At 40.6% G+C, this 26,419-nt stretch overlaps 1 protein-coding gene across 2 annotated transcripts in view; it reads right to left on the bottom strand.

The window, feature by feature from the left end:
- TOP2B (DNA topoisomerase II beta) overlaps window positions 1-26,419 on the bottom strand; it is a 115,602-nt gene that overhangs the window by 56,409 nt on the left and 32,774 nt on the right. For both annotated transcript variants that reach the window (XM_054019941.1, XM_054019940.1), the window contains exons 3-8: window positions 25,377-25,467; window positions 15,827-15,890; window positions 14,578-14,723; window positions 12,578-12,675; window positions 11,158-11,370; window positions 10,902-11,075 (exon numbers count right to left, since the gene is read on the bottom strand). In XM_054019941.1, coding sequence (XP_053875916.1) covers window positions 10,902-11,075; window positions 11,158-11,370; window positions 12,578-12,675; window positions 14,578-14,723; window positions 15,827-15,890; window positions 25,377-25,467 — 786 coding nt within the window. The remainder of the gene's footprint in view (window positions 1-10,901; window positions 11,076-11,157; window positions 11,371-12,577; window positions 12,676-14,577; window positions 14,724-15,826; window positions 15,891-25,376; window positions 25,468-26,419) is intronic.

Here is a 26,419-nt window from a genome sequence, read left to right as displayed (position 1 = left end):
TTGACAGATTCATGGTAGCCATTGTCCCAATATTCTGACATCTTATCTAACAATATGAAAATCCTTCTGGCAGGGTGGGAGAGGAGAATCTTATATAGTACTGGAAAGCTGGTGAACAGAAACCTTCAGCCAAGAGTAGAATTTATGGAAGCACTTCAGAAGGCCATTTGTTTGACTAGGATCTCAAGGGATGATGCCAATCTTTATCGAGAGAGCATATCTTCATCTTTTCAATAACCAAACAGTAGAATTATATTCTTGTTTGTTTGTTTAGAGTTTGCTGCAGGTTCCCTTGTCTTGGAGTTATGATTGTTCAGGTTAGACAAACTGCTGGAAAATTCTGGAAGGACAGCTGTAAAGTTTTTCACAAACTAAGAAATATAAAAACCAGAAGGACAAAAAAAAACAAAAAAAACAAAAACAAAAAAAAACCCAAAGAGGGGCTCAGTTTGGCTGCTCTGTGTCTTTGCTTTTGTTGGATTTGTATTGTGCATGTCCTTTTCTTTTTTTTTATTTTACACCACAAGCTGTAGGTGTCAAGCCTATTGAATCTCAGGCCATAGTGTAAAAAGCAACAGAGGGTCCTGTGGCACCTTTGAGACTAACAGAAGTACTGGGAGCATAAGCTTTCGTGGGTAAGAACCTCACTTCTTCAGATGCAAGTAATGGAAATCTCCAGAGGCAGGTATATATCAGTGTGGAGATAACGAGGTTAGTTCAATCAGGGAGGGTGAGGTGCTCTGCTAGCAATTGAGGTGTGAACACCAAGGGAGGAGAAACTGTTTCTGTAGTTGGATAGCCATTCACAGTCTTTGTTTAATCCTGATCTGATGGTGTCAAATTTGCAAATGAACTGGAGCTCAGCAGTTTCTCTTTGGAGTCTGGTCCTGAAGTTTTTTTGCTGTAAGATGGCTACCTTTACATCTGCTATTGTGTGGCCAGGGAGGTTGAAGTGTTCTCCTACAGGTTTTTGTATATTGCCATTCCTGATATCTGACTTGTGTCCATTTATCCTCTTGCGTAGGGACTGTCCAGTTTGGCCAATGTACATAGCAGAGGGGCATTGCTGGCATATGATGGCATATATAACATTGGTGGACGTGCAGGTGAATGAGCCGGTGATGTTGTAGCTGATCTGGTTAGGTCCACTGATGGTGTTGCTGGTGTAGATATGTGGGCAGAGCTGGCATCGAGGTTTGTTGCATGGGTTGGTTTCTGAGTTAGAGTTGTTATGGTGCGGTGCGTGGTTGCTGGTGAGAATATGCTTAAGGTTGGCAGGTTGTCTGTGAGCGAGGACTGGCCTGCCTCCCACGGTCTGTGAAAGTGAGGGATCATTGTCCAGGATGGGTTGTAGATCACTGATGATGCGTTGGAGAGGTTTAAGCTGAGGACTGTAGGTGATGGCCAGTGGAGTTCTGTTGGTTTCTCTTCTGGGCCTGTCTTGTAGCAGGAGGCTTCTGGGTACACGTCTGGCTCTGTTGATTTGTTTCTTTATTTCCTTGTGTGGGTATCGTAGTTTTGAGAATGCTTGGTGAAGATCTTGTAGGTGTTGGTCTCTGTCTGAGGGGTTGGAGCAGATGCGATTGTACCTCAGTGCTTGGCTGTAGACGATGGATCGTGTGGTGTGACCGGGGTGGAAGCTGGAGGCATGAAGGTAGGCGTAGCGGTCGGTGGGTTTTCGGTATAGGGTGGTGTTAATGTGGCCATCGCTTATTTGTACGGTGGTGTCCAGGAAGTGGACCTCCCGTGTAGATTGGTCCAGGCTGAGGTTGATGGTGGGGTGGAAGCTGTTGAAAGCATGGTGGAATTCTTCCAGGGCCTCCTTCCCATGGGTCCAGATGATGAAGATGTCATCAATATAGCGTAGGTAAAGAAGGGGCATGAGTGGACGAGAGCTGAGGAAGCGTTGTTCCAGGTCAGCCATAAAAATGTTGGCATATTGTGGGGCCATGCGGGTGCCCATAGCGGTGCCACTGGTCTGGAGGTATATATTGTCACCAAATTTGAAATAATTGTGCGTGAGGATAAAGTCACAGAGCTCAGCAATAAGTTGTGCTGTGTCATCATCAGGGATACTGTTCCTGACAGCTTGTATTCCATCTGTATGTGGGATGTTTGTGTAGAGAGCCTCTACATCCATGGTGGCTAGGATGGTGTTTTCTGGGAGGTCACCAATGCATTGTAGTTTTCTCAGGAAATCTGTGGTGTCACGGAGATAGCTGGGAGTGCTGGTGGCGTAGGGTCTGAGTAGGGAGTCCACATATCCAGACAGTCCTTCAGTGAGAGTGCCAATGCCCAAATTGATGGGGCGTCCAGGATTTCCAGGTTTGTGGATCTTAGGTAGTAGATAGAATAACTCCGGTCGGGGCTCTAAGGGTATGTTGATTTGTTCCTGTGTTAGTGTAGGGAGTGTCCTGAGTAGATGGTGTAGTTTCTTAGTGTATTCCTCAGTGGGATCTGAGGAAAGCGGCCTGTAGAATTTGGTATTGGAGAGTTGTCTGGCAGCCTCCTTCTGGTAGTCAGACCTGTTCATGATGACAACAGCACCTCCTTTATCGGCCTCTTTGATGATAATGTCAGGGTGGTTTCTGAGGCTGTGGATGGCATTGCGTTCTGCACGACTTAGGTTATGAGGCAAGCGATGTTGTTTTTCCACAATTTCTGCCTGTGCACGTCGGCGGAACCATTCTATGTATAGGTCCAGACTGTCATTTCGACCCTCAGGAGGAGTCCATGTGGAGTTCTTCTTCCTGTGTTGTTGGTGGGAGGGTATCTGTGTATCAGTGCGCTGTTCAGTGTTATCATGAAAGTATTCTTTGAGTCGGAGGCGGCGAAAGTAGGCTTCCAGATCACCACAGAACTGTATCATGTTCGTGGGGGTGCTGGGGCAAAAGGAGAGTCCCCGAGATAGGACAGACTCTTCTGCCGGGTTGAGTGTGTAGCTGGATAAATTGACGATATTGCTGGGTGAGTTAGGGGTACCCCTGTTGTGGCCCCATGTGGCAGGTAGGATTTTAGACAGCTTACGGTCCTTTTCCTTTTGTAGAGAGGTGAAGTGTGTAATGTAGATCTCCTGTCTTATTTTAGTAAAGTCCATTTGTGTGGAGGGTTGGTTATTTATGAAAGTCTCCAGGTTGGAGAGCTCTTTCTTGATGTTTTTCTGTTTGCTGTATAGGATGCTGATCAGGTGGTTCCTCAGTTTCTTTGATAATGTATGGCATAATCTCTCACTGTGGTCTGTGCAGTATGTAGATAGCAATGGATTTTTCACCTTCAGTCCATTTGGTATGATGTCCATCCGTTTGCATTTGGAAAGGAAGATGATATCTGTCTGTATTTGTGCAAGTTTCTTCATGAGGTTGATAGATTTCCATTCCATACGGCTAAATGCAGTGCCTTGCATGGTGTCAAGTATCAGAGGGGTAGCCGTGTTAGTCTGAATCTGTAAAAAGCAACAGAGGGTCCTGTGGCACCTTTGAGACTAACAGAAGTACTGGGAGCATAAGCTTTCGTGGGTAAGAACCTCACTTCTTCAGATGCAAGTAATGGAAATCTCCAGAGGCAGGTATATATCAGTGTGGAGATAACGAGGTTAGTTCAATCAGGGAGGGTGAGGTGCTCTGCTAGCAGTTGAGGTGTGAACACCAAGGGAGTGGTTCAGGCCATAGTGTTTCTTGGATGTTGGCACTGTATCTTAACTCGTTCCAGGATTTAGCTTTGCCTGCTCACCAGACACTGTATTCACTAGTTCCTATCACTAAGAGAGAGAGGAAACTTCATTCAGCCATGAGCCTATGTTTCCAAACCACGCCTTCCAATTTGTCCTCAGGTGGACCAGAGACTGCCTTGCTGAGAAGAAATCCATGACTTCATCCTGAAGCTGACAGTCAACCAAAACTGTAGAGGAGGACCTATTCTTTTCCTTTTCCCTTTTCATATCTTTTTTTTGGTCTATATTTGTTTGTCTGAATTTGTTGGGGAAAATGACTAAACAAAATTCTTACTTGCATAAGTAACATTCCATCATTTAAAGAAAACAAGTTAAAACAATGCCGGTTTTGTAACTTGCAATTTTTTTGGACACTTAGGGTAACAAAGTAGAAGTGTTAACAACCAAGACAATTAAAAAGAATCCTAACACACCATGCTAGCTGTGGGGTATAAAAATAATATTTAAATAATTCTTATCACTATGACAGGTGAAATCAGAATCAAGTACAACCCACAAATCAACATTTGTTTCTGTACAGTTAGGAAAAGGGAACAGCATCAAAATCTGGCTTGTTCTCAAACTTATATAACAGCTCTGCCTCATCTGAGGGAAGAAGGATTAGCTTCAGCAAGTAAATAATACTTCAGAATAAGAGACAAATCTTGAAGTGCAGAACACCAAAGCTAATCACCAAATTTATCCTGAAGGTTTCACAGAAGTCAGGTTCAGATACGTATATCTGTCAAACCGACTGGAGAGAAATGAAGAGTAACTGAAAGGACAGAAAGCAAACTCCTCTGCATCAAATGTTTGCAGTTTGTTTAAAGGCTCAGTATCAGACTGGAGAGAAGGAGGAGGAGGACAATTAAGCCTTGATTGGTGGATCTGAAGAAGCTTAAAATTGGCCTTCTTTTTAAATTTATTTTTAGGCTTGCTATTATCCAGCTAAACTCTGGCAGGTACAAACACATTGGTCAAAATAACACAAGTCTGGGGGAAAGGGGGAGAATACAGTCATACCTCAACGTCTGAATCTGTTTTAAAATCTCTGTAGCATGCCTAAAGCTCTTCAACTGCTGAGTTGCTCCTCTCCAGTTGCCATTGTGGCTAAGAGGCGCATTACCTCAACCACCACCAACCACCACAATGATTACAAAGTTTTGTACAAGAAGCAGAAAGACTACGTCACACAATAGCACCCCTCGAGGCATTTATTGATTTTCTTATTAGCATTCCCCAATTTTTCAATCATTTAAGTGGGTCACAGGCCTAACTAAAATCAGAGTAAGCAAGGCAAAAATGAACATTCAGAAATGAAGAATGAGAGCAAAACATTCATGCTGTTTACTCTCTGCAAAACAGAGTATAACTAAGAAAGCTGACAGGAGTCTTTAGACAATTTCTACTGGTGCTCCAAAACTGTATGCCTGGTTGAGGCTGTGTTAAACAAAACCCCATCTAGATAGAGAATAACCTTGTCTACTTGAAAAATTCTTTACCAAAAGCACTGAAACAGATAAAACCTATAGCAATGTTTTTAAAATCAAGGGAGTGAGGTGGGGATGAAAGCTGAATCTAAAATGTGAATACAAGAACTTTTAAAAATAAATATTTTGTTTTAGAACTACTTGATCATAATTCACATAGGAAAAAAATGTGTTTGAATATAGTGATTGTGAAATTTGCCACATTGACAATACTGTAGATTGAAATCCTCATTTATTACGAAAAAGGTGCAAAGAAAGCAGCAATGTAAGCTTCCCTTCTCTAGCTGACTAATGTGCCTCTATCTCAGTGCCCACTAACTCTCTGTCAGGGTGAATCATGTCTATTGTAGATATGTACAACAGATATTCAGTGTTTTGTAATGTACTAAAATCAAGGTCTCTACCCCAAAGAGTTTACAATCTAACAGACATTAAAATAAATAAAACATTTAAGCTGTATAGAGATATCATTGATAAGAAGACCAATGAAAGCACACTTTCCTGCTTCAAAGAACACAGGGAATTTGACTACAATATTTTAAACACAGGAAGTCAGTGACAGGATTGGAGAAGAGGTAATGTGGTTGAAGTGACAAGAAATAGTAGCTATGTTTTGAAAGTACTGTAAGGGAAAGAGATTAAAAGAAAGAAGGCCAAAGAAGGGAAGGGTACAGTTAACAATGGCAAGAAGTGATTAAGGAGTGACCAAAGGTTTTACTAGAAGGGATGGATGTTGATGATATCAGAGAAAGAAATGGCTGGATTCAGTGTGAGACAAGATATGGTGGAAGATAGTAGGTCAGTATCCATTCCCATTCAGTCCTTGATCTCTGCTAAAACTGCAGGTAATGGTTTCAATTAGTTCCAATACTTAGTCTGGACTTTTTGATATGAACACCTGAACTGAACTGAGGCCACCAAACGCACTCAACTGAGATCATGAAACAGCCATAAGACGATAATGACTTTTGGTCATTACCAAACTGGGCTGGCAACCTAGATGTCAAGGAATCTATATACATTACCAATCTTCTGGGCCATCTAGTTCCCCTTCCATTTTATATTATAATTTAGTATCTCAGGAGAAATAGGAACACAGAAATTTGAAATGTGTACTCTATTTGACAAGATTCTGTAAAAAAGAAGAGTAATGGGGAAGTTTACTCTAAGAGTATGCCTACACTTGAAGCTGGAGGTATGATTCCTAACTTGAGGAGACATACTCACGCTACCTGTCAGAGCTAGCATACTAAAAACAGAATGTAGCTGCATCAGTCTGAGCAGTGGGAGGGGCTAGCCATCCCAAGTATATAGGTAGGGTCTCTAAATAGCATGCACACTGAGTGTCTAACCTCTCCCACTGCTTGTGCTGCCTCGGTTACATTCTATTTTTTGCATGCTAGCTCAGTGCGAACTAGTGCGAGTATGTCTCCTCAAGCTAGGAATCACACCCCCAACGTGAAGTGCAGACATACCCTAAGGCTCCAATCCTGCCATCTGGCCAAGTAAGGCAGATCCCTGCATCCATGCAGAGCCTCTCAACTTAAATAGTAACATGAACAACCATACTTTTCAAAAAGTAATAATAGTGATTTTTTTTTAATCTATCCATTGTTTGTCTCTTTATAAAGCACTAGGCTCCAGTTTTATTCACAGTAAGAAAGTACTACCTCTCTAACAATGCAGGATAGTTCAATTTCCTGAAATTGAAATTTGTGCCCTGACATTTTAAGGAAAGAAAATCATAATAAATTTTTCAGTCTGTAAAAAGAACTATTTATGACAAATGTCTACTGACCTCTATATTGAAAATGTTCTTAAAACACTGGCAGAACAATTGTTTTAAAAAAAGTATTTTCAACTAGTTTTATTATAATTTTACTCACCACATCGCTATAGTTCAGACTGTCTCAATATCTTTATTATAAATCCTATTTCAAATATTTATAACTGGGTTATAAAAATCTGTTTTTACCACTTAATATTTTGTAAAAATTGTAGTTGTTGATATATCAAAAAATTATAACTACTTACCTGTAATTCTTGGTCTCAGAAGATAATAGTTATATTAGTTCCCCACTCTTGGGTCCATTCCTAGTGTGCATAATTGAGTGAGGGATGTTGAGAGCTCAAAGTTAGGAGCCTTTAAACCATCTCACCAGTAGGTGGCATACTTACCCAGTAACTTACAGCCTGTAACTGCCCCAACTGTCAGTACACTTTAATACAAGTTCACACGACTGAAAAGCTAGCTCTATCTTGCAACTCTGAGGGGATGTGGAGGGATAACTATTATAACTACCACCTTCTGAGAAAGATAATTACAGGCACATAATTTTCTTTTCCCAAAAGGTAAGTGTTATAATTGAACCCCACTCTTGGAGATTCAAGGCTGCAGGGATGTGACTAATAAAATTGTAACTGGTCGGTTCCTACACTGATCTACTCACTGATCCTGGTCTACTCTTCAAAGTTAGGTCAACACAGCTATGGCCCTGAGTACCATAGTTATGCTGATCTAACCCCTGGCGTAGACATGGCTATGTTGATGGAAGATTCTTCCATCAACCTTGCTACTACCACTCAGAGAGATGGATTACCTAGAGCAATGGAAAACCCCTTTTGTTGCTGTAGGAAGTAATGTTTTCACCCCTCAGCTCACACTAGAGCACTACAGCAGCATAGCAGTAGTGCTGTAGCTACAGCACCACAGAATAAGTAGACATGGCCTAAAAGTACTATTAGCAGGTACTAAGGAAAGGCCAATAGTTTGTGTGGCAAACTGAAATTTCTATAACTTATATAAATGAATTGCAAAGTGGAGGTTTTCTATTAATTAGATATGTAAATACAATTGTTACAGTATCCGTTGTGGTGTTTATTTTTCTATTAATATTAAATTCAATTTATTTTAAACTGTCACCAATTTCTAATTTTTAATATGCAAGGTCTGGGCCACTGGTTGGATAACAACTGAGACTTTGATTATCTAAGAAGCTGTGGAAGGTGGAATACATCTCCTCCTCTCTTGTGGATGGGGTTAACATGTCATTTTAAATTCTGGGAGGGGCTTGAATTTCTCACTACCAACACCAACGAATCTTAACACCACACAGCAGAGCCCCTGCACCCTCCCTTAAATTCATGGCATCCTTATTAGAATGTTTCTGCTAAAATGATCAGACTGAAACATTAACAATGCTGACATATTTAAAATCATCATTTGACTTCAGAGCTAACAACTGAGCTGATTAATACAGTTCATACCTCTATTACAGCTATTACTGAAGCTGTTTGAGAAACCAAGAAGACAACATTTAATAAGTTTACAAGTGTTTCATATTTGGAAGGTTAGCTACATAACCATAATAGCTAGAAACATTCTTTTAAATGAAATCTTAGAGTCCCAAGTAGAATTCTGTAGCAGGTGGTAGATTCTGCAGAACTGTGAATGCACAGGGACCTGACCATTATAGACAGACAACAAATTTACAAAAACAGGGAGTGGTGCCTCAACATGCTACCTGAAGAAAACTTATTTTGTAACTGACAGTTTTTTTTTAAAAAAAAAAGGCAGGGAAAAGAATTACCACTGGCTGAAATGTATCTAGAAACAGAAAATGAAAGGATTTTGGCAAACAGAGCGATATACAACCAAAAAACAGCTGAAATGAGCTCCTCACCTGTTAGCAGATTAAAGGGAACAGGCAGTTGACGCAGTTAGTTACTAGCCATTATGTCTCATCATTGGGTAGTTGCACATCAATTGCTGGTGAGGTGGATTACCGGCTCCGAACACTCCACATCCAGTCACATACATAAGGCATGGATCCAAGAGTGGGAGAAACTAGAAATTACAACACTTACCTTTGAAGAATACACAGTACTTTTTTCTATGAATTTTCATAAAGAATTTCTGATAGTACACATGTGTAAGTGCATGATAGATGAAAACTGGACCAAAGGAGTCATTCTCAAGTCTCTTTCAGTAAAGTGTTACATTTACTTAAGATTCAACAACTGCTCTTTTTGTCCCCCCAGATAAATAATATATGTAATAACTTTCTAGCAGAGACATTTATTTATACTCTGTATGTGAAATCAGCTGTAGATAGAATTTCCCCTTGATTCTTGACTTTTTTCACAAACTTAATATTAAAAGATAACCTGTGACAGACTTTTAAAAATGGGATTTGCACACTTTTTTTGCTTCTTTATGTTGTATAAAAAGGCCTGAATTAATACAGGGGTTCTACTTGGATTTTTTCATTATTATTTAAGAAATAATAAGAATATCAAGTCTGTTCCACACCCCCCATTTTGACAAGCGTCAGTTAGGAATTAATATTAAATACATGTGTTTTTTTTTTAAATAACCCTGTCTGTACTCTGGATTTTTAGCAAAATATTCCCACCATTCTGTCACTCGTTCAACTGCACGGAACACATCACTGGGATGAACTGTGTAGTAAAAATGACAAAAGCCACCAGAGACATGTCTACACTTATGCTCCCACCAGTACTACCACTCATTTCACTGGAGCCTTGACTACAATAGGGGGTCTCACTATGTGCTACCACTGGTGCTGCTGAACCAGTGGCAGAAGTGCATTGGTAGAATTAGTATTAATATTTTTTTGTACAATTACCTACCATAGACCTGACTAAAGAGTTTTAAACTGTCTGATTAAAAATCCATTTCCTTCTCAATAGTTCACCTTTCAGAGATACCCATAGTTAAGCTTCCCTAAAAATAGTTTAAACAGTCACCAGAGAATTTTCCCTTCCTTAGGTGATCCTTGAATTGAATAAGAACTGCTTTAGCAGCTCTTACATCACTCACCCCCTGCAACTTGTGCAGTGGATATCACCAGGATATTCTTGCAACTTGGTGATCCCTGGAAGCCATCTGTAGCTGGTACAAGTTAAGGTTGCTCTAATTTGTGCCAGACAACTGGCCTGGTGCAGAGTGACCCCAGGACCAGGGGAAGTACAAAGGGGGCCTAAAATGAATTTTACACTGTTGTGAGGAGCAGACTGCTTCTTGGCCATGGTTGTTGATTTGGCTCTTATCAATTTGTGGCTTCTTTAGTCAACACTGAGCCTTCCAGTGTAGAGAACACTTGGATATCTCATGTAAAAACACAAGCAGGGGAAAAAATAACCCCAGCATTTTAGGCCTGCTTTATATGTCATAAAGAAATAATGGGAAAGTAAGAAAATGTGCAGAAAGAGAAGGGGGAAAAAACCTCAAGCCCATTTTTTTAACCACTTTGCAGGTTACTTTTTGTACATAATCTAATTTCCAAACAAGTATCAGTAATATTTTATTGCAGTATGTTTTTTAAAAGGTAAGTATAAAAACGCTGTGAGTGCTAAACAATAGTTGATGTTCATTTCACATCCTTACCCAGTATCATCAGGTGTATTCATAAGTTATTTGCATCACTGCAAATGACTACTAGTATTTTAGAATAAACCAAAAAAATGTATTTAGAAATACAGTTCTGCCATGAAGAGATTTTGATTGCACTCAATTGCCTTGGCAGGCTATTGTATTTCAAGTAATAGGATTAATTCACCCATTTTAATTTTTTGTATACAAAAGATTTATTTATGAAATAGCTAAGTAGGCATAACTTTAGTGTACATTTTTTATCCCTTACATTTCACTCATTTAAAGTATACATAAAACTACTCACCTTTGTGGTAGCTATGCTATTTACAAAACTGATTTGCTGAAACCCTTTTTCACTTAAAGTGAGACACACATCCCATCGTTCATTCGCAAGTTCATGAATAACTTTAAGTGCAACTCCAGTTTCATCCAACTTGTCCTTTACGTAAAGATCTACGTAACTCCGGAATCCATTTACCTGTGGGTTCAAAAAACATAAGCAATTATTGTCCCCTTACTTACCTATGCAATTTATAAAATATTTTAAATAGAATTCTTACAGGTAGTTTCTTCCCATTAAACATAATTTTGACTCCTTTGCATGACCCAGCCAAATCATAAGCTCTTCTTGTCATGAGGGCCATAATATCCTTGTCAAGCTTTTCCATCTTAAATTTAGAAAGATCTGGTTGGAATGTGATGCATGTGAAGTCATCTCCTTCAAAATGCTTAATCTTGGGATCAGAAGTCTTCATCATATTGTTCAGCCAAGTCTTTAGAAACAAATTTTAGATGTTAATTACAATCGTCTCTTTTTTTTGGTAAACTAACCAACACAACTAAACAGCATAACTAATACCCCCCTTTTTTCCAGTTTCCAATTATTCTAACTTTGCACTAAACTGCAGCATGAAAAATTTGCATATTTCACCTTACAGATATCTCTGCTAACACAGTAAACACAGAATCAACTGCTTTCCCATGTTCTGCATGAGTATTAATATGGTGATAGGCTCAATGGCTTTGTGGAAGTGAAACTATGCAGAGAGATCATGACATCTAAGTGTACAAGAACAAAGCAAGCAGCAGGCTGATTGTCCATGTTCTTTGCTGGGGGGCGGAGGGTGAGTGAACACGAGACAGAACAGCTCACTTGTACAAATTTTTTTCTTACATAATTTTGCTTGAAAATGCCCAATGCTAAACTTTTCACATTTTAAAAGTACACTCTACAGAAATCTACATTCATGCCATCATTAATATGATTTTTAGCAGTTGTGCAGAAAATATAAAAAAAATTAACAGGCTGGTAAACAACAGCTTTTTACAAATCGTTTGCTGCCCATTACAGTGCTATACTGAATAGTTGGAAACTGAAGATTTATCCACCAAAGAGACAGAGTAAAAGCAACAGCTGTGAAAGATTCCAAACAGAATACCCCTAACCAAAGTGCCCCAAACCTATATCAAAGTGACCACCTCTAAGAGTGAGAAGGTAGATCAATTTACATGCCCATTCAATCCTTGGTCTGTGTGCTCAGAATGTCGACAATAGACTAGATGGGTTGGTGTATTTTACAAAGTGGTTGCTGGTCCATTAGGGTTAAGGATATTAATAAGAAACATACACAGAAAAAACTGTTTAGTATATGACTGTACGAGGTTTTGTTTTATTTAGATTTTTAAAAATAAGGAGCAGGACAATCTTTAAGAAAGTACTTCAATTCTCAGACTACTGCAATTCCTATAAATTTTTAACATATTAATAAGATTATAAAGAACAAATATAAATGTTACTCGAGAAAAATTCTTCAAATCTAACGAGTACTAACAGTAATTTTACTCAATTAACCTTGGTGCCTACATAATTGTTACTGCTGAATTTTCAATAATTTATTTTATGGATCTCAGAAAATGTGTTAAAAATTAAGTTTCTAATTAGAAAAATGTAGACGAGAAAGATCAAAAACACTTGCATACCTGTTTGAAACTGTGTTTGTATTCTTTGCAAGCAGTTTCAACTGTAAATTTTGTACTGAATATATTACAAAGTTTTGCACCATAACCATTACGACCACCTGGAACAACAATTAAATGTGGTAAGTTTTTAAAAGCAGAAATTACCTGTATCATATTACAAATTACTTCAATGAAATAAAATGTTCCCATATCAGGGACTTCTACCAGGTGCAAGGGACCATGCTAACAGACATCAGTAAAGGACTGGGACCTAATTTAGTAACTTTTTGCCCTGGAAGTTCACAAGGAAGTTGCACACACTGTTTGCATTTTACAATCTGACTGGGTATCAACCTGGGACTAAATGTTACCCATCCATGGGGAACAGTTTTGCAGAAGAGGTAAAGGGGTGCTTTACCAGTCCTGGAATTCCCATGGATGCACTAACTCCATGGGCAACTCCTGGCAAAATCTCATGAATCTTGATATTTCTTTGAGAAAAGGAAACATCTCCACACACATTAGACCCTCTCTTTTGGCAACACTCTCAGAAACCCTGCTGCCAGTGACTACTGATATGTCTGCACCCCAAATCCCCTATTTCTAGGGGAACAGAAGGTACAGAATATGGTTAGTTAATCTAGTATTATCTACAGCTCATATTTCCACTTAAAAATGCACTAGAGATTGGGTTAAAAGTTCAGTGAATTTAATAGAATCAGATCCTATGTACATGGTGGCATATGCCACAGCATCACTGCTTCCCAACTTCGCCCCTACCTGTCCTTGCATATACACCTTAACACAGAGAACCATATCTGCATATTGTTTGCATAGAGAAACTTCCCTGGTTTTCCAGGGATGAGGTAAAAAATGAGCAGTATAGCTACTGCTTCCCTCTTCCACCCAAATGTGGACACATTTTGCTCTTTTGCTCCTCTTCCTTGCAAGGAATGGAGGGGCACACAGGAACCTTGATTATAAATGTAACTATTTAAGCTATAATTATACATCACAGCTCAGTTTAATATTCAAGAATGTGAGGGAATAGTATCCATGGCTTAAATCAAGCATGGAGCAAAAAAGCCATATCCAAGGTCCCAAAAAACTATAGCGCTGCACTTGAATCCCAACCAGCAATGTACATATTATTCCATTCTTGGGTGTCACTTGAGAAGAAACTTGCAACCATGCCACATTATCATAGTTTAGATGCACTAGAATGAAAAAAACCTTACTTTCATTTGTGACCTAAATCAGGATTATTATGTATTTAAGTACTGAATCGGGGCCTAACGGTCTGCATCATCTAGTCCACTAAATTTTTCCTTCTGTTTTGCCAGTTTAACATTTTTAATATTTGTGTATGCGTATAAACTATTTTAGATTAACCTTATATGATGTATTAAATGTAAATTTGTAATTAATTAAAATATATTATAATATATTTTGAACCCTGAGATTATTCAAAAGAGAATATATAATATTTAAATAGTCTAAGAATTGGGATTTTCCTTGTCAGGACAATGCTAAGGGGACAGCTACATATAAATGGGTGTTGTTAGTTACCTGCAAGAATACAGTTCTCTCTAAAGCAGGGATCGGCAACCTTCGGTATGTGGCCCGCCAGGATAAGCACCCTCGGCAAGCATCCCTCGGCCCGCGCCGCTTCCCGCAGCCCCCATTGGCCTGGGATGGCAAACTGCGGCCAGTGGGAGCCGCGATCTGCTGAACCTGCAGACGCGGCAGGTAAACAAACCGGCCCGGCCCGCCAGGGTGCTTACTCTGGTGGGCCGCGGGCCAAAGGTTGCCGATCCCTGCTCTAAACAGTATCTGTGTAAAAAAAAAAAACATGCAAACAAGTTTGTTTTCAGATAATTTTATAGAAATACAGAAAAACTGTCAAATAATGACTAGGAAGTACACAAAGTCATCTCCCACCATGACTCAAGAAAAGAAAACTCAGAAAAGTATTAACTGTTTAACCAGCCAAAAACAAAGCATATTAATAAGAGTCTTGCCTGTAACTTTTTTCTCATCATCGTCATAGTTGCTAGATGTTAACAGCTGTCCAAAGATTAAAGCAGGAACATACACTTTTTCTACTTTGTGTTCCACAACTGGAATTCCTTTCCCATTATTCCAAATACTAATAATGTTTGATTCACTGAAAAATACAAAGTCACATCCATTCAAATAATTTATCAGTACCAAAACACTCCTACAGAAGTTTTTATATAGGTTTAATTAATATAAATCAAGAATATACTACCAATGGCTGTACTCTAGCAATTTAAAATCATTTTTATTGTGTTTACTGGCATCTTTTTGTCAATTTTATTTATCAAGAAATCTGTTTAAAATGCTAGTATATGAAGAACATCTATTATTATTAAATTTGTTTAAAAACTTTCCTTTATAAAAATAATTCTTGTGACTTTTTTTCTCGGAGAACTCTAATGTCTCCCTGGTGTAAAGCAAGTCTTTGAAATCTGGCCACGTGATAGTCCTGAGGTCAGGGAGGTGGCTTTTGTTGGCCTCATGAAAATCCACAGAGATCTGACCCAGTTATAACCTGCTGAAAAATCACCATTTCCCATCTACAATTTGGCTACTAGTTCCTTTTTGGCAGCATGCCAAAAATCCCTCAACATTCTATATGACTGCATATACACCCATTGCCTTGGTTTCTTACTTCAGCATTTCATGTAGTTCAAACGCTGGATGGGAGATAGCCAAAATTGATAATCATCTTCATTTTTCTCCCATTCTCTGTGAAAAATTCTTTGTCCAATGAGAGCGTGCAATGCACTGGAAACCAGAAGACGGGGAGTTTCTGACTCACTTGTCCTACTGACTGGTGTTAATAATTCTATGCCCTTCACAATTCTTATTATTAAGTTAATGCCTGTTAATGCCTATTGAGAGTTCAGATAAAATGGGAACAGAATCCAGATCTCTAATATGACAATCCCAAATCCCAAATCCCATCCACATAGCTACGATGCCTCTCAGAAAGAACCTGCCATATTCTTATCCTTAGCTATGCTGTTTATAAAATGGTGCTACACATATACTACTCCGATAGAACGCGACCCAATATAACACGAAGTCGGATATAATGCGGTAAAGCAGTGCTCCGGGGGGGGGGGTATATACTTTCAGTACAATATAAGAAAATGGTAAATTTCATTGAATATAATCTGTTATAAAAAGTTCAAGTCCAATTTCCCAGACAGAGAAGGGTAGCTAGAAAGTTCTTGTACTTACGGATCAATGGAAATTTTAATACAGGTCATATTCTTGTCCCTCTGTTTATTGTCAGCGGCATTTACTACGAAACAAATTCACACTTTTTAGGGGCAATAATAACAGTTACTTGATGTACAATGCTAATTATATACACACTCCATTACAAGTTACAATGTACAGAAAATGTTTGAGAAACTCCCCTTGTGACATTTTCTTTACTTTCTTACTGAAATCAGGAAAAATAACTACGTATCTACAACAATCTGAAGGAAACAATTTGATTCCTTCAGTCAGACTTTCTGGGATTAATTTTTCCATTTCAAACAACTAGGCTATGTTAGAGGTAATCACAAAAGAATACTTTATAAGCCCATTTTCATAATTGATTCTAACATATTGTTCACCTCAACCCTCATTATTTCCCTTTTGCAATGCTATGGAGTTGTATTATACTTTCAATCATTATTACCTATTTCTTCCTGGCCCCAAATCCCTAAATAATCACTTAGAGAAGAATATTTCTAAAGATAAACACAAATTAAAAATTCATCAGCTCTAACAGATTGCTAATATTGTTATTATTTGTATTACAGTAGCACCTTATCCGGTATCAAGGCCCCATTGTGTTAGGCATTGTACAAACACATATTAAAAAGATGGTCCCAACTCAAACAGTGTAAGGAGTTAAATTTACAATGAATTAGTATTCTAGGTGACTACAGCACAAAGCAGCCCTTCACACCAGCATGTTAATTTTGGTTCTAGACTAACCCTCATTCAATGGTGTTTTGGGTAGATAATTAATTACATCTATTATATTAAAATTACTGTTTTCCTAGTAGAGAGACACGGTGGGGGAAGTATTGTCTTTTATTGGACCAAGCAGTTGAATACAATTGAGGGTTGTAGGGAGGAAATTCAGTTTATTATGTTCTGAATTTTCTTAACGGAAGTTAAAATAACTAAAAATATTAACTAAAAAAGAACACATAGCATACATCATCAAATTAGTTTCTCTTTCAAAGTATGCTCATATACCCATTCCCCATTGTGAGTCCAATCCTGCAAGTTACCATAACTGGAACTTGTGCTGAAGTTAAAGGGAAATCCTTTTTAAAGAGCTTGAATGATTAATTCCAAACAGTGTTAACTCAGAATAGCTATAAAAGCCAGATTATAAAGAAGTTAAAATTTGATCAGAAAATTAATTAAACAACATTTGAATTTGTGTTAACTATAAGCAATTGAGCTCAGAAATTCTAAGGTTGTCATCAAACATGAAAATGTATTACCGTAATTTTCAGAATATGCCTCATCAGACAAAATATGGATTAAAATAAACACCCCAAGGACAGAAAGATAAACTCTGAGAAAAATAAAACACATTTTAATGGATGGAAAGAGAATACAGTATATCCCAGTGCAATATGAAATCAGACACATTTCAAAAGCTCTTGTTAAAGACCATTAAGCAGGAAGTTTCATTAAAAAGAATGCACAATTACAACAATCGTAATTTTATGACGCTTTTATATAGGCCAGTAGATCTCAAACAATTGTCTATAAAGCACAAGATGGCAATCTGCAGAGAGGTGACAAATTCTATGGTGCTAACTTCTCCTCTCATGAACCCCTGTTGGGCACCTTCCTTTTGAAAGAGGTAGGCTGGAAATGGCTACCTTTTAAAGCTTGTAAATTATATCGCTGAGTCAGCAACGGGAGCACAGAAAAAGTGATGCAAGGTACTCATTTTCATACCTGTAGCGGGGTGGTCACCCACTACTGCCTTAAAAGGCTTAAAACAGCCCTGGGAGAGGGCTGTGGCAGGGAAGGAAAGGCGGGGCTGATTGGGGAAAGCAGCCTCAGCTGGGGGCCACACCCCAATCAGGCCGAGGCTGGCTTAATGAGGAACCAGCTGGCCCTTATAAGAGGGCTGGGGCCAGAAGCCAGAGAAGGAGTCTCTGTCTAGCAGTAGAGAGGGAAGGGCCTGGCTACCTGGAAGCTGAGAGGGTACCAAGACTGGAGCAGGGCCAGGGGAAGGCCAGAGGAGCTGGGGAGCTCCAGCCTAGAAACCCCCCAGGCTACAGGCCTTGTTAAAGGCCAAAGAAGGTACTGGAGTTGCAGGGGGCAGCCCAAGGATAGGCAGAGGTAGCAGGTCCAAAACCCCCCTTGCCGGTGATAAGTGGCATTTACACCGCAGTCTGCCCCAGTGAATGGGGGCTAAAGCAAGACTGGCAGTTGCCATAGTCTGAGGCGAGGTGGGGATAGAGGATGGGGGTTCCCTGGGGAGGGGAGACCCAGATCTGTGGGGGTACTGCCAGGGGGCAGCACCCTGGCCTGAAAGGGGCACTGGGGTCCAGGAGGGACTCGGGCCCAGCAGCAAGCGGGACACTGGCCTGCAGAGGGTGCTCCGGAGGTTGGAAACGCTAATTCCCTGGACGACCAGCAGGAGGCGCCGCACCGGTGAGTCCCGCCCCATGACAATACCACTCACTGTTTATAAGAAATTTATAAATTTCAAAGTAAAATCTCTCCATTTAGCCAAAAGAAGAGGTTACTCACCTTGCTCAGTAACAGCGGTTCTTTGAGATGTGTGTCCATATGGGTGCTCCACTCTAGATGTCTTTGTGTCCCTGCACCTAAGATCAGAGATTTTTGGTAGCAGTGTCAGTTTGCGCTGTACATGCGCTCTCCTCATCTCACACTGTGTTTGATCGCAATATAGTGCTGTGCGGTCAAACCACCCTCAGTTCCTTCTCTACCACAGAGCTCACATACAACAACTCCAAAGCAGAGGGGAGGAAGGCAGGTAGTGGAGCACCCATAGAGGGACACATCTCAAAGAACTGCAGTTAAAGCACAAGGCAAGTAACCTCTTCTTCTTTGAATAGTGTCCTTATGGGTGCTCCACTCTAAAGTGACTATATAGCAGTGCCCCTGCTATAAGGATGGGACTTTGGAATTGAGTCCATTACTAATGATAATACAGTTGAAACCAAATAACGCATCTGATGTTGAGTCACAAGTGACTGCATAATGTTTAGCAAATGGGTGAGCAGATGCCCAGGTAACTGGTCTGTAAATTTCTGTGATTGGAATGTTATTGAGAAAGGCTATGGAACTGGAGATCTTGTAAAATGTGTTCGAGCCCCGAATGTGGGTTGTAGTCATGCTTGTGATAGCAATAGTTAATGCATTCGGATACCCATCTAGACAGTCTTTGCACCAATGCAGCTGTGCTGCTGCAGTGTGTGTGGTGAAGACACGCTATGCCGATGGGAGAGCACTCTCCCGTTGGCATAATTACTCCACCTCAAAGAGAGGTGGAAGCTATGTCGGCAGGAGAGCGACTCCTACCGACACAGTGCAGTGTGGACACTGCTTTAAGTCAATGTAGCTTGCATCGCTCAGGGGTGTGTGGCTTCTTTACACCCCTAAGCAACATAACTTTTAAGCGACAGTGTAGACAAGCCCTTTGTTTAGATACTGGGGGATTCCTTATATCTGTCTGTGTTGGAGGGGAATAGTCTCGTAGATTTTCTGAATGGCTTGATCCTTTCCAGATAAAAAGCAAATGCCTCCTGATGTCGAGTGTGTGCAGTGTTGCCTCCCTTTTATCCTGGTGAGGTGTGGGAAAGAATGATGGAAGGTGGATAAGTTGATTCATGTGGAAGGCTGAACGTATTTTTGGTAGGAACTTGGGGGTTCAGCCGTAATGTGACCCTGTCCTTGAAAAAAAATCGTAAAGGAGGGGTATGCCATTAGGACCCCTATCTCTCCCACTCGCCGAGCAGACATGATGGCTACCAGGAATGCGGTTTTTGTAGAGAGAGGCAGAAATGAGCAAGTGGCCATGGGCTCAAAAGGAGATCTTGTAAGACAGTTTATGACAAGATCAAGGTCCCACAGTGGTGCAGGATCTCTGATTGGAGAGTAGAGGTTACTCATGCCTTTAAGAAATCTTTTTGTTATGAGATGAGCAAATACCAAATGACCATCTATCTTTCGATGGACGCCACTGATGACTGTGAGGTGTACTTTCACCCAGCATAGAGATAGCCCTGATTTCTTCAATTCTAGAATGTAGTCTAGCACAATTGGTAAAGGAGAGCATGTAGTGATAACCTGTCTTGTGTCACACCAGATTTGGAATCTTTTCCATTTCTGAATGTATGTGTGACAATTTGTTTTTCTGCTATGTAACAGAATTTCATTTACCTCCTCAGAACTGTTCCTTACCGCATTCTGGAACCATCAAGGAGCCATACTTTCAGGTGGAGAACTTTCAGATTTGGGTGATGGATCTGGCCCGCATATTTAGAGAGATGATGTGGAACAGAGTGGAGAATGATTGGTGGGCAGACCACCAGCTGAAGAATGTATGAAAATCATGTCCGTCCTGGCCATGTTGGAGCTATAAAAATAACTCTGGCCTTTTCTTTCTTTATTTTGTATATTGCTTTGGATATTAGCAGAATTGGAGGAAATCTATTCTATTTGACGAGAAAAGCATCTTTGAGAGAACGATGACCCCTGCTCTGGAGCAGAATTGAGGGCATTTCTTCTTCTTGACTGTGGTGAAGAGGTCTATATTTGGAGTTCCCCAGTGTGTGAATATGCTGTGAAAGATTGTAGTGTCTATTTCCCATTTGTGATCTTGGGAGAATTTTCTGCTGTGCATATCTGCTGTAGTGTTCTGAATGCCTGGGAAGTAAATTGCTGAGATGCTGATCTGGTGACAAATGCACCAATTCCAAAGTGTCACTGCCTTGGCATGCAGGGAAGGTGATTTTGCCACTCCTCGGCGGTTTATGTAGAGCATACATGCAATGTTGTCTATCATAATCCTTACATGCTTGTCTTTGAGTATTGATAGGTAGTGAGAACAGGCATTTCTGACTGCTCTGAGCTCCAGGAGGTTGATAGGTATTATGGATTCCAACAAAAGGACCATTTGCCCTAAACTGTGTTGGTGTCCAAGTAGGCTCCCCATCCCAATAGGAATGCATCTGTCGTTAAAATTAATGATGGGTGGTTGGATGAAGTGAACCCACACACACACACGTTGTGAGGATCTGCCCACCAGTCAAGAGTTTTTGACTGTCAAGGGCACTCACAGATGTTTGTTTAGATTGTGTCTTCTCAAAACATGTATCGCTCTGAGCCATTCTTGAAGGCAATGCATGTGGAGTCTCACCTGTTGTACAACAAAGGTGCTCACCGCCATGTAGGGTGACCAGACAGCAAGTGTGAAAAATCGGGACAGGGGTGGGGGGTAATAGGAGCCTGTATAAGAAAAAAACCAAAAATCGGGACTGTCCCTATAAAATCGGGACATCTGGTCACCCTACCGCCACGTGCCCCAGTAGTTGGAGGCAGCTTCTGGCTGAGATCTGAAGATTGGCTTGAGCTATCAAGATTAAGCTGGCAAGATGTTAAATACACCTCTACCATGATATAACGCGACCCGATATAACATGAATTCAGCTATAACGCGGTAAACCAGCGCTCCGAGGGGGACGCGAGGCTGTGCACTCCAGTGGATCAAAGCAAGTTCGATATAATGCGGTATATCACCTATATATTTCACCTATAACGTGGTAAGATGTTTTGGCTCCCGAGGACAGCGTTATATCGAGGTAGAGGTGTATGTGCAATGGGAGGAAAGCTTTGGCCTCTACTGCATCTAGGTAGGCTCCTATGAACTCCAGTTGCTGTACTGTGGTCAAAGTGGATTTTTGAGTATTTAGTTGAAGTCCCAGCTGTAAAAATAGGTCCATGGTCTCTTGTGTGGTTGCCAATGCATCATCAAAGTGCTTTGAGCAGGTAATTATCTAAATATGGAAATATCATGATTCCTTGTTTGCGAAGGCGTGCCATTGCAACAGAGAGGACTTTGGAGAAGACCTTGGGTGCCAATGATAGGCCGAATGGGAGCACTTTGTATTGGAAATTTTCCTGCCCTAGAATGAATCTCAGAAACCTCCTATGGGATGGATGAATCATGATAAGAAAGTAAGCATCTTGTAGGTTGAGGGCCAAGAACCAATCCCCCTGGTCCAGAGATGGGATTACTGCTGCTGAGGTAACCATCTTGAAATGTACTTTTACAAATCTGAGCACCCTTAGATCTAGAATGGGTCTCCAACTGTCATTCTTTTTCTGTATCAGGAAATATTTGGAATAGAAACCCTTCCCTTTGTGTTGGTTCGGAACTGATTCTATAGAATCTAGTTTCATATAAAAAATGCTCATGAGAGAGTTCCCTGAAGAGGGACGGGAGAGTGGGGAGGAGGTAAAGTGGATTAAATATCACTTGGTGATAGCCTCTAGAACCCACTTGTCTGTGGCTATACACTTCTAAGATTGATGGAAAGGGGTAAGGTGGTCGCCAAATTGATGGAGATGCTCTGGCTGTTGCAGCAAATGAAACGGGGGTGGAGGGGAGACTGCCGGAGAGGGAATCAGGGCCTGGACCAAGATCTCAAAATTGTTATTTAGATGTAGATGGCTGGGATGTTGGTGACTGTGGGGCAGACAGTCTATTTTTTTGTACCTTCTGTCTCTTGCTTTGGAGCTCATAATATATGTGAAGAGGAATAAAGTGTGATCTGTGTCATCTGGTATTTACTGGGTCTTCTCTTTTGGGCAGGAGTGTAAATACCCAGAGAGCATAACATTTCCCTGGCATCTTTTAATGAGTAGAGGGATTTGTCAGTCACATATTGTTGTTTTAGCATGGTACTGTCTGCCACATTCATTAACAGTATAGTCGACCAGTGAATCTGGGGAAGGATGAGAAATCAAAAAGTCCACGTGCTCGAGGGCATATATTTCTTGTCTGCCCTTTTGCACACCGGGAGTATAGCAGCCGGTGTTTGCCAAATAGCTTTTGCTGGGTCCAGCAGTGCCTCATTGATAGGGAGTGCAATTTTTGCTAATGCTGACGTCTGCAGGAAGTCATGCAGTCTATGTTGTGACTGTTTAACTTCAAGTGGGATCTAAAGAAGTCTTGGGACTGCTTAAAATCATTTGCTGTTGGTGGTGGGGGAGGCATGATCACCTAGTCAGATGAAGACGAAGATGTAGGGGTCACCAGAGTGGCTTCTTTGTCCAGTCTCTCCTCCTGTTCTTCAAAGATCTCCTTTTGAGGATCAGGAGTTCTGGCTATGGAAGCTGACAGGGATTGTCTCTCTCTCTCTCTCTCTGGGTGACACTAGAGGACCTGGAGAATTGTTGCCTATATCCAGCCCACAGGTACCAGTATGGCCACTGAGGTGGTGGAAAAGACGTGGGGCCCCAACACAGTCCATACCAACCATGTGGATCTCATCTATCCTGGTGGTAGCTTGGAGGAGCATAGGTTTCTATTCCGGTAGCACCCTGTTGCTGCAGTGGAGAACTGTGGGCTGACACAGAATATAAATCATCCCCCTCCTCCTCTTCATCATCATCACTGGAGAGAGCTGGAGCAATCATGGACAGTAGAGTAACCTGTCTCGATACTGCATGGTAAGTCCAGGGACCTGGCTGTAATGCATTCCGCAGTTATGTCAATACCCAATAATGGTGAATCGGGCATCTCTGAGACCAGCAAGTCTTTAGGAAAGCAAAATTCCTAAGGTACCAGAACAGTCATCAGTACCACTGAGGGCAGCAGCATCAGTGTCATTGAAGCAGATATAGTTGTCGGTACCATAGGCACTCTGTGCTCCCCAGAATGGCCAGAAGGTGGTACTGTGGCTTTTTGCAGTCCCAGAGTACTCGGTACTGACTGCCTGTATGACTCCATCATGCCATTTTAGAGGAGCTGGGTCTGTCTTTGCCTCTCCTTTCCCCAGATGGTGCCATTCTGTCCGAGCCTGCCCTCTTAGGGTCTTTGGTCTTACTTGTGGCAGCCTCATAGGTACTTAATCATGCAACAGTTAGTACCGAAGCAATCGACCATGCCGGGGATTTCCTTCTTTTAGCCAGTTCCCTGCTCAGGGAGCTTGTGGCCCATTTCTTTGCGGCTTTCTGAGAGGAATCTAAGGAGTTCCTCTTTTAAGTCATTGGAGAATGCTGCTCAGATGCTGCTGTTAGTCTTGATGAGGACTGTTGTCGGAGGGGTGGGAGGCATCCCCAGGGCCAGGGCCAGAGCCAGAGCCAGAGTCCGGTCAGAATGAGCTTTTCCATCATTAATAGTCTTAATTTCAGCTCATGACTCAGATTCTTGCCTTTAATCTGAGGCAAAACATGCACTTATGAGGCATGTGTGTCTCTCCGAGGCAGCGAATGCAGCGGGAATGGCTGTCGCTGATAGGAATGGCTTCCTGACAGGAGAGGCAATGTTTATACCCAGGGGAGCTGGGCATACCCTTTTTAGGGTTCACTTCCCTAATGGGAAGACTAGGGAATATACTATTCTACAATTGAAAGAGAAAAATAAAAATAATAATTTTTAAGGAAATGAAATGAGAAGAAGAAGAGAGAGATGGTATTAACACTAAGCAACCAAAGAGCTACTGATACTAACAAAAGGAATTAAGAGGAAACACCAAGAGAAATCTCTGTGAACGGGCTCTGCTAAGACTCCATGTCAAGCCAAGGGCAGTTCAGAAGGAACTGAGGGCAGTCTGGCTGTACAGCGCTTTATAGCAATTGAATGTGGCGCGAGACAGGGAGAGCACATGTGCGGCCCAAATGGACACCGCAACCAAAAATTTCCAATCTTAGGTGCCAGGACAGAAAGACACCTAGAGCGGAGCATCCACAGAGATATTACTCAAAGAAGAATGTATTCTTTCCTTTTCATTACAGATGTCAGCACAGCGTTAGAGAGATATAGGGTAAAATTCTGACCTCAATAAAGTAAACAGCAAAACTCCCACTAACTTCTATTCACACATGGTATGTGGAAGGACCACTGCCAACCTCAAGACCTTAAAAATTACCTACAAGCCAAAGGATTAACCCTATTAAGACTAATACCTCAGCAGAGTCAAGGGATAGTTCCCTGTTGGGAAATTACACCCTCCCGCGGCTCAAAGCCTGCAATTTCTGTGCCTGTTATAAAGCCAAATGTCTTAGGATGAGAAAGGTCATGCTGAGTCAAATGCTTGCATATGAAATTTCCAAGATTCACCTTTGTACTGCAGGAGGCAGCACTGGTGATTCAGGAGATGGTACTCTTTCATCTGAGTCAAGACTAAATCAACTTCCCACCATGGTGTTAAGTGTGCAGGGCTGCTGGAGGTTTCTTCTTTCAAATCAGATATAAAACTGAAGTCATGACTAGTAATTCTTATTTAAAAAAATCCATAATAACTGATTCTAGTGTCACGATAAAAAGTAAAACTTGGGTATTTATATTCTGCCTTCTTGAAACTGCTCTGCAGCTTCAACTGGAGATAGTACCTCTTCCTAAACTGCTTCACCTCCTTTTCTAAACTGCTTAATTTTAGTAGTGGATCAAAGTATCTCCGTGTGTAGTTTGTATATCTGTTTAATATGTTAAGTGCTTTCAGAACCTTCAGGAGGAAATGTGCTGCAGAGCTGTAAAAACATTATCATTATTAAAAACACTTACCGAGAATTTCATCAAAGATCTTGTACAAGCCTGGGACAAAGGTAACTTCTCTGCAATTCATTCCAACCTCTTCATCATAAACCCACATTAACTACATATAAACAAAATAAAATAAAAATACTTATTGTCTTGGATTCAAAATGAAACGTTCATGTTGATGCAATATGGATTATTTAACATTTCAAGAATTCAATATAAAATTTTATTTTAATCTCTTCGCCACATGTTACTTGACATTAAACCAATCAGTCAGCCCTTCAAAGTTTAACAAAAAGAAAAAAAAGTGGTAATTGCTTCTATTTTTATATCTTAGGCATTTTGTAACCATTTGATTGACATATTATGTTAGGTGGATCTACACTTCCCCACAGGGTAAGCTATTGCAGCTATTTACTTTCCACTTACTTCAAATTATAGTTATGGGGACAGATTCTGTCTACCTCTCTGGCCTCTACATGCCACTCTGGAAGCCCATAGGAAATATAGTGCAGGCTGTTCTAACTTACAATGAGGACCATTTCAACCACTAGAGCAGCCAGAATTCAGAAGATACAAAGGTGGCATACAATAACTTCTCACTTTCCCTGGGTTCATAGTCAAATCCATGGTCAGAAATAGTTTTATGTACAAATTTTACCTTAGCAGGATAAATAACAAATCATGATAGGTTACATTTCAGCAGCTGGATATACTAAAAATACCAACAAACACACTCTGAACCTGGTAATCTTGCACAGATGCACAACATTTTTGTCTTTACATCACATAAACATAATACTTTTCCTAGCTAGCTATAAACCTAGCTTTGGTAACAAGCCCCTAAGTTCCACTGGGGACTTATAAATGCCTCCTCCTATATTGGTGTACGTACTATTCAATCACAAATACAAAATCAACCTTAAAGAGAAGGGGGCCAAATTTCTGCTCTAAGTTACACCACTGCCCAAATAATAGTGCTCAGATACTACATGAATAAAAGCTATGTAAGTATCTAGGAATAGTAAATCAGAACAAAACTTTTCTTAATCAGATTAATTTCCCAT

Source organism: Malaclemys terrapin, chromosome 2 (assembly GCF_027887155.1).
Source record: "Malaclemys terrapin pileata isolate rMalTer1 chromosome 2, rMalTer1.hap1, whole genome shotgun sequence".
In the NCBI taxonomy this organism is placed as follows: domain Eukaryota; kingdom Metazoa; phylum Chordata; order Testudines; family Emydidae; genus Malaclemys; species Malaclemys terrapin.
The sequence above is the reverse complement of the archived record's forward strand: the minus strand, read 5'-3'. Positions and strand labels throughout refer to the sequence as shown.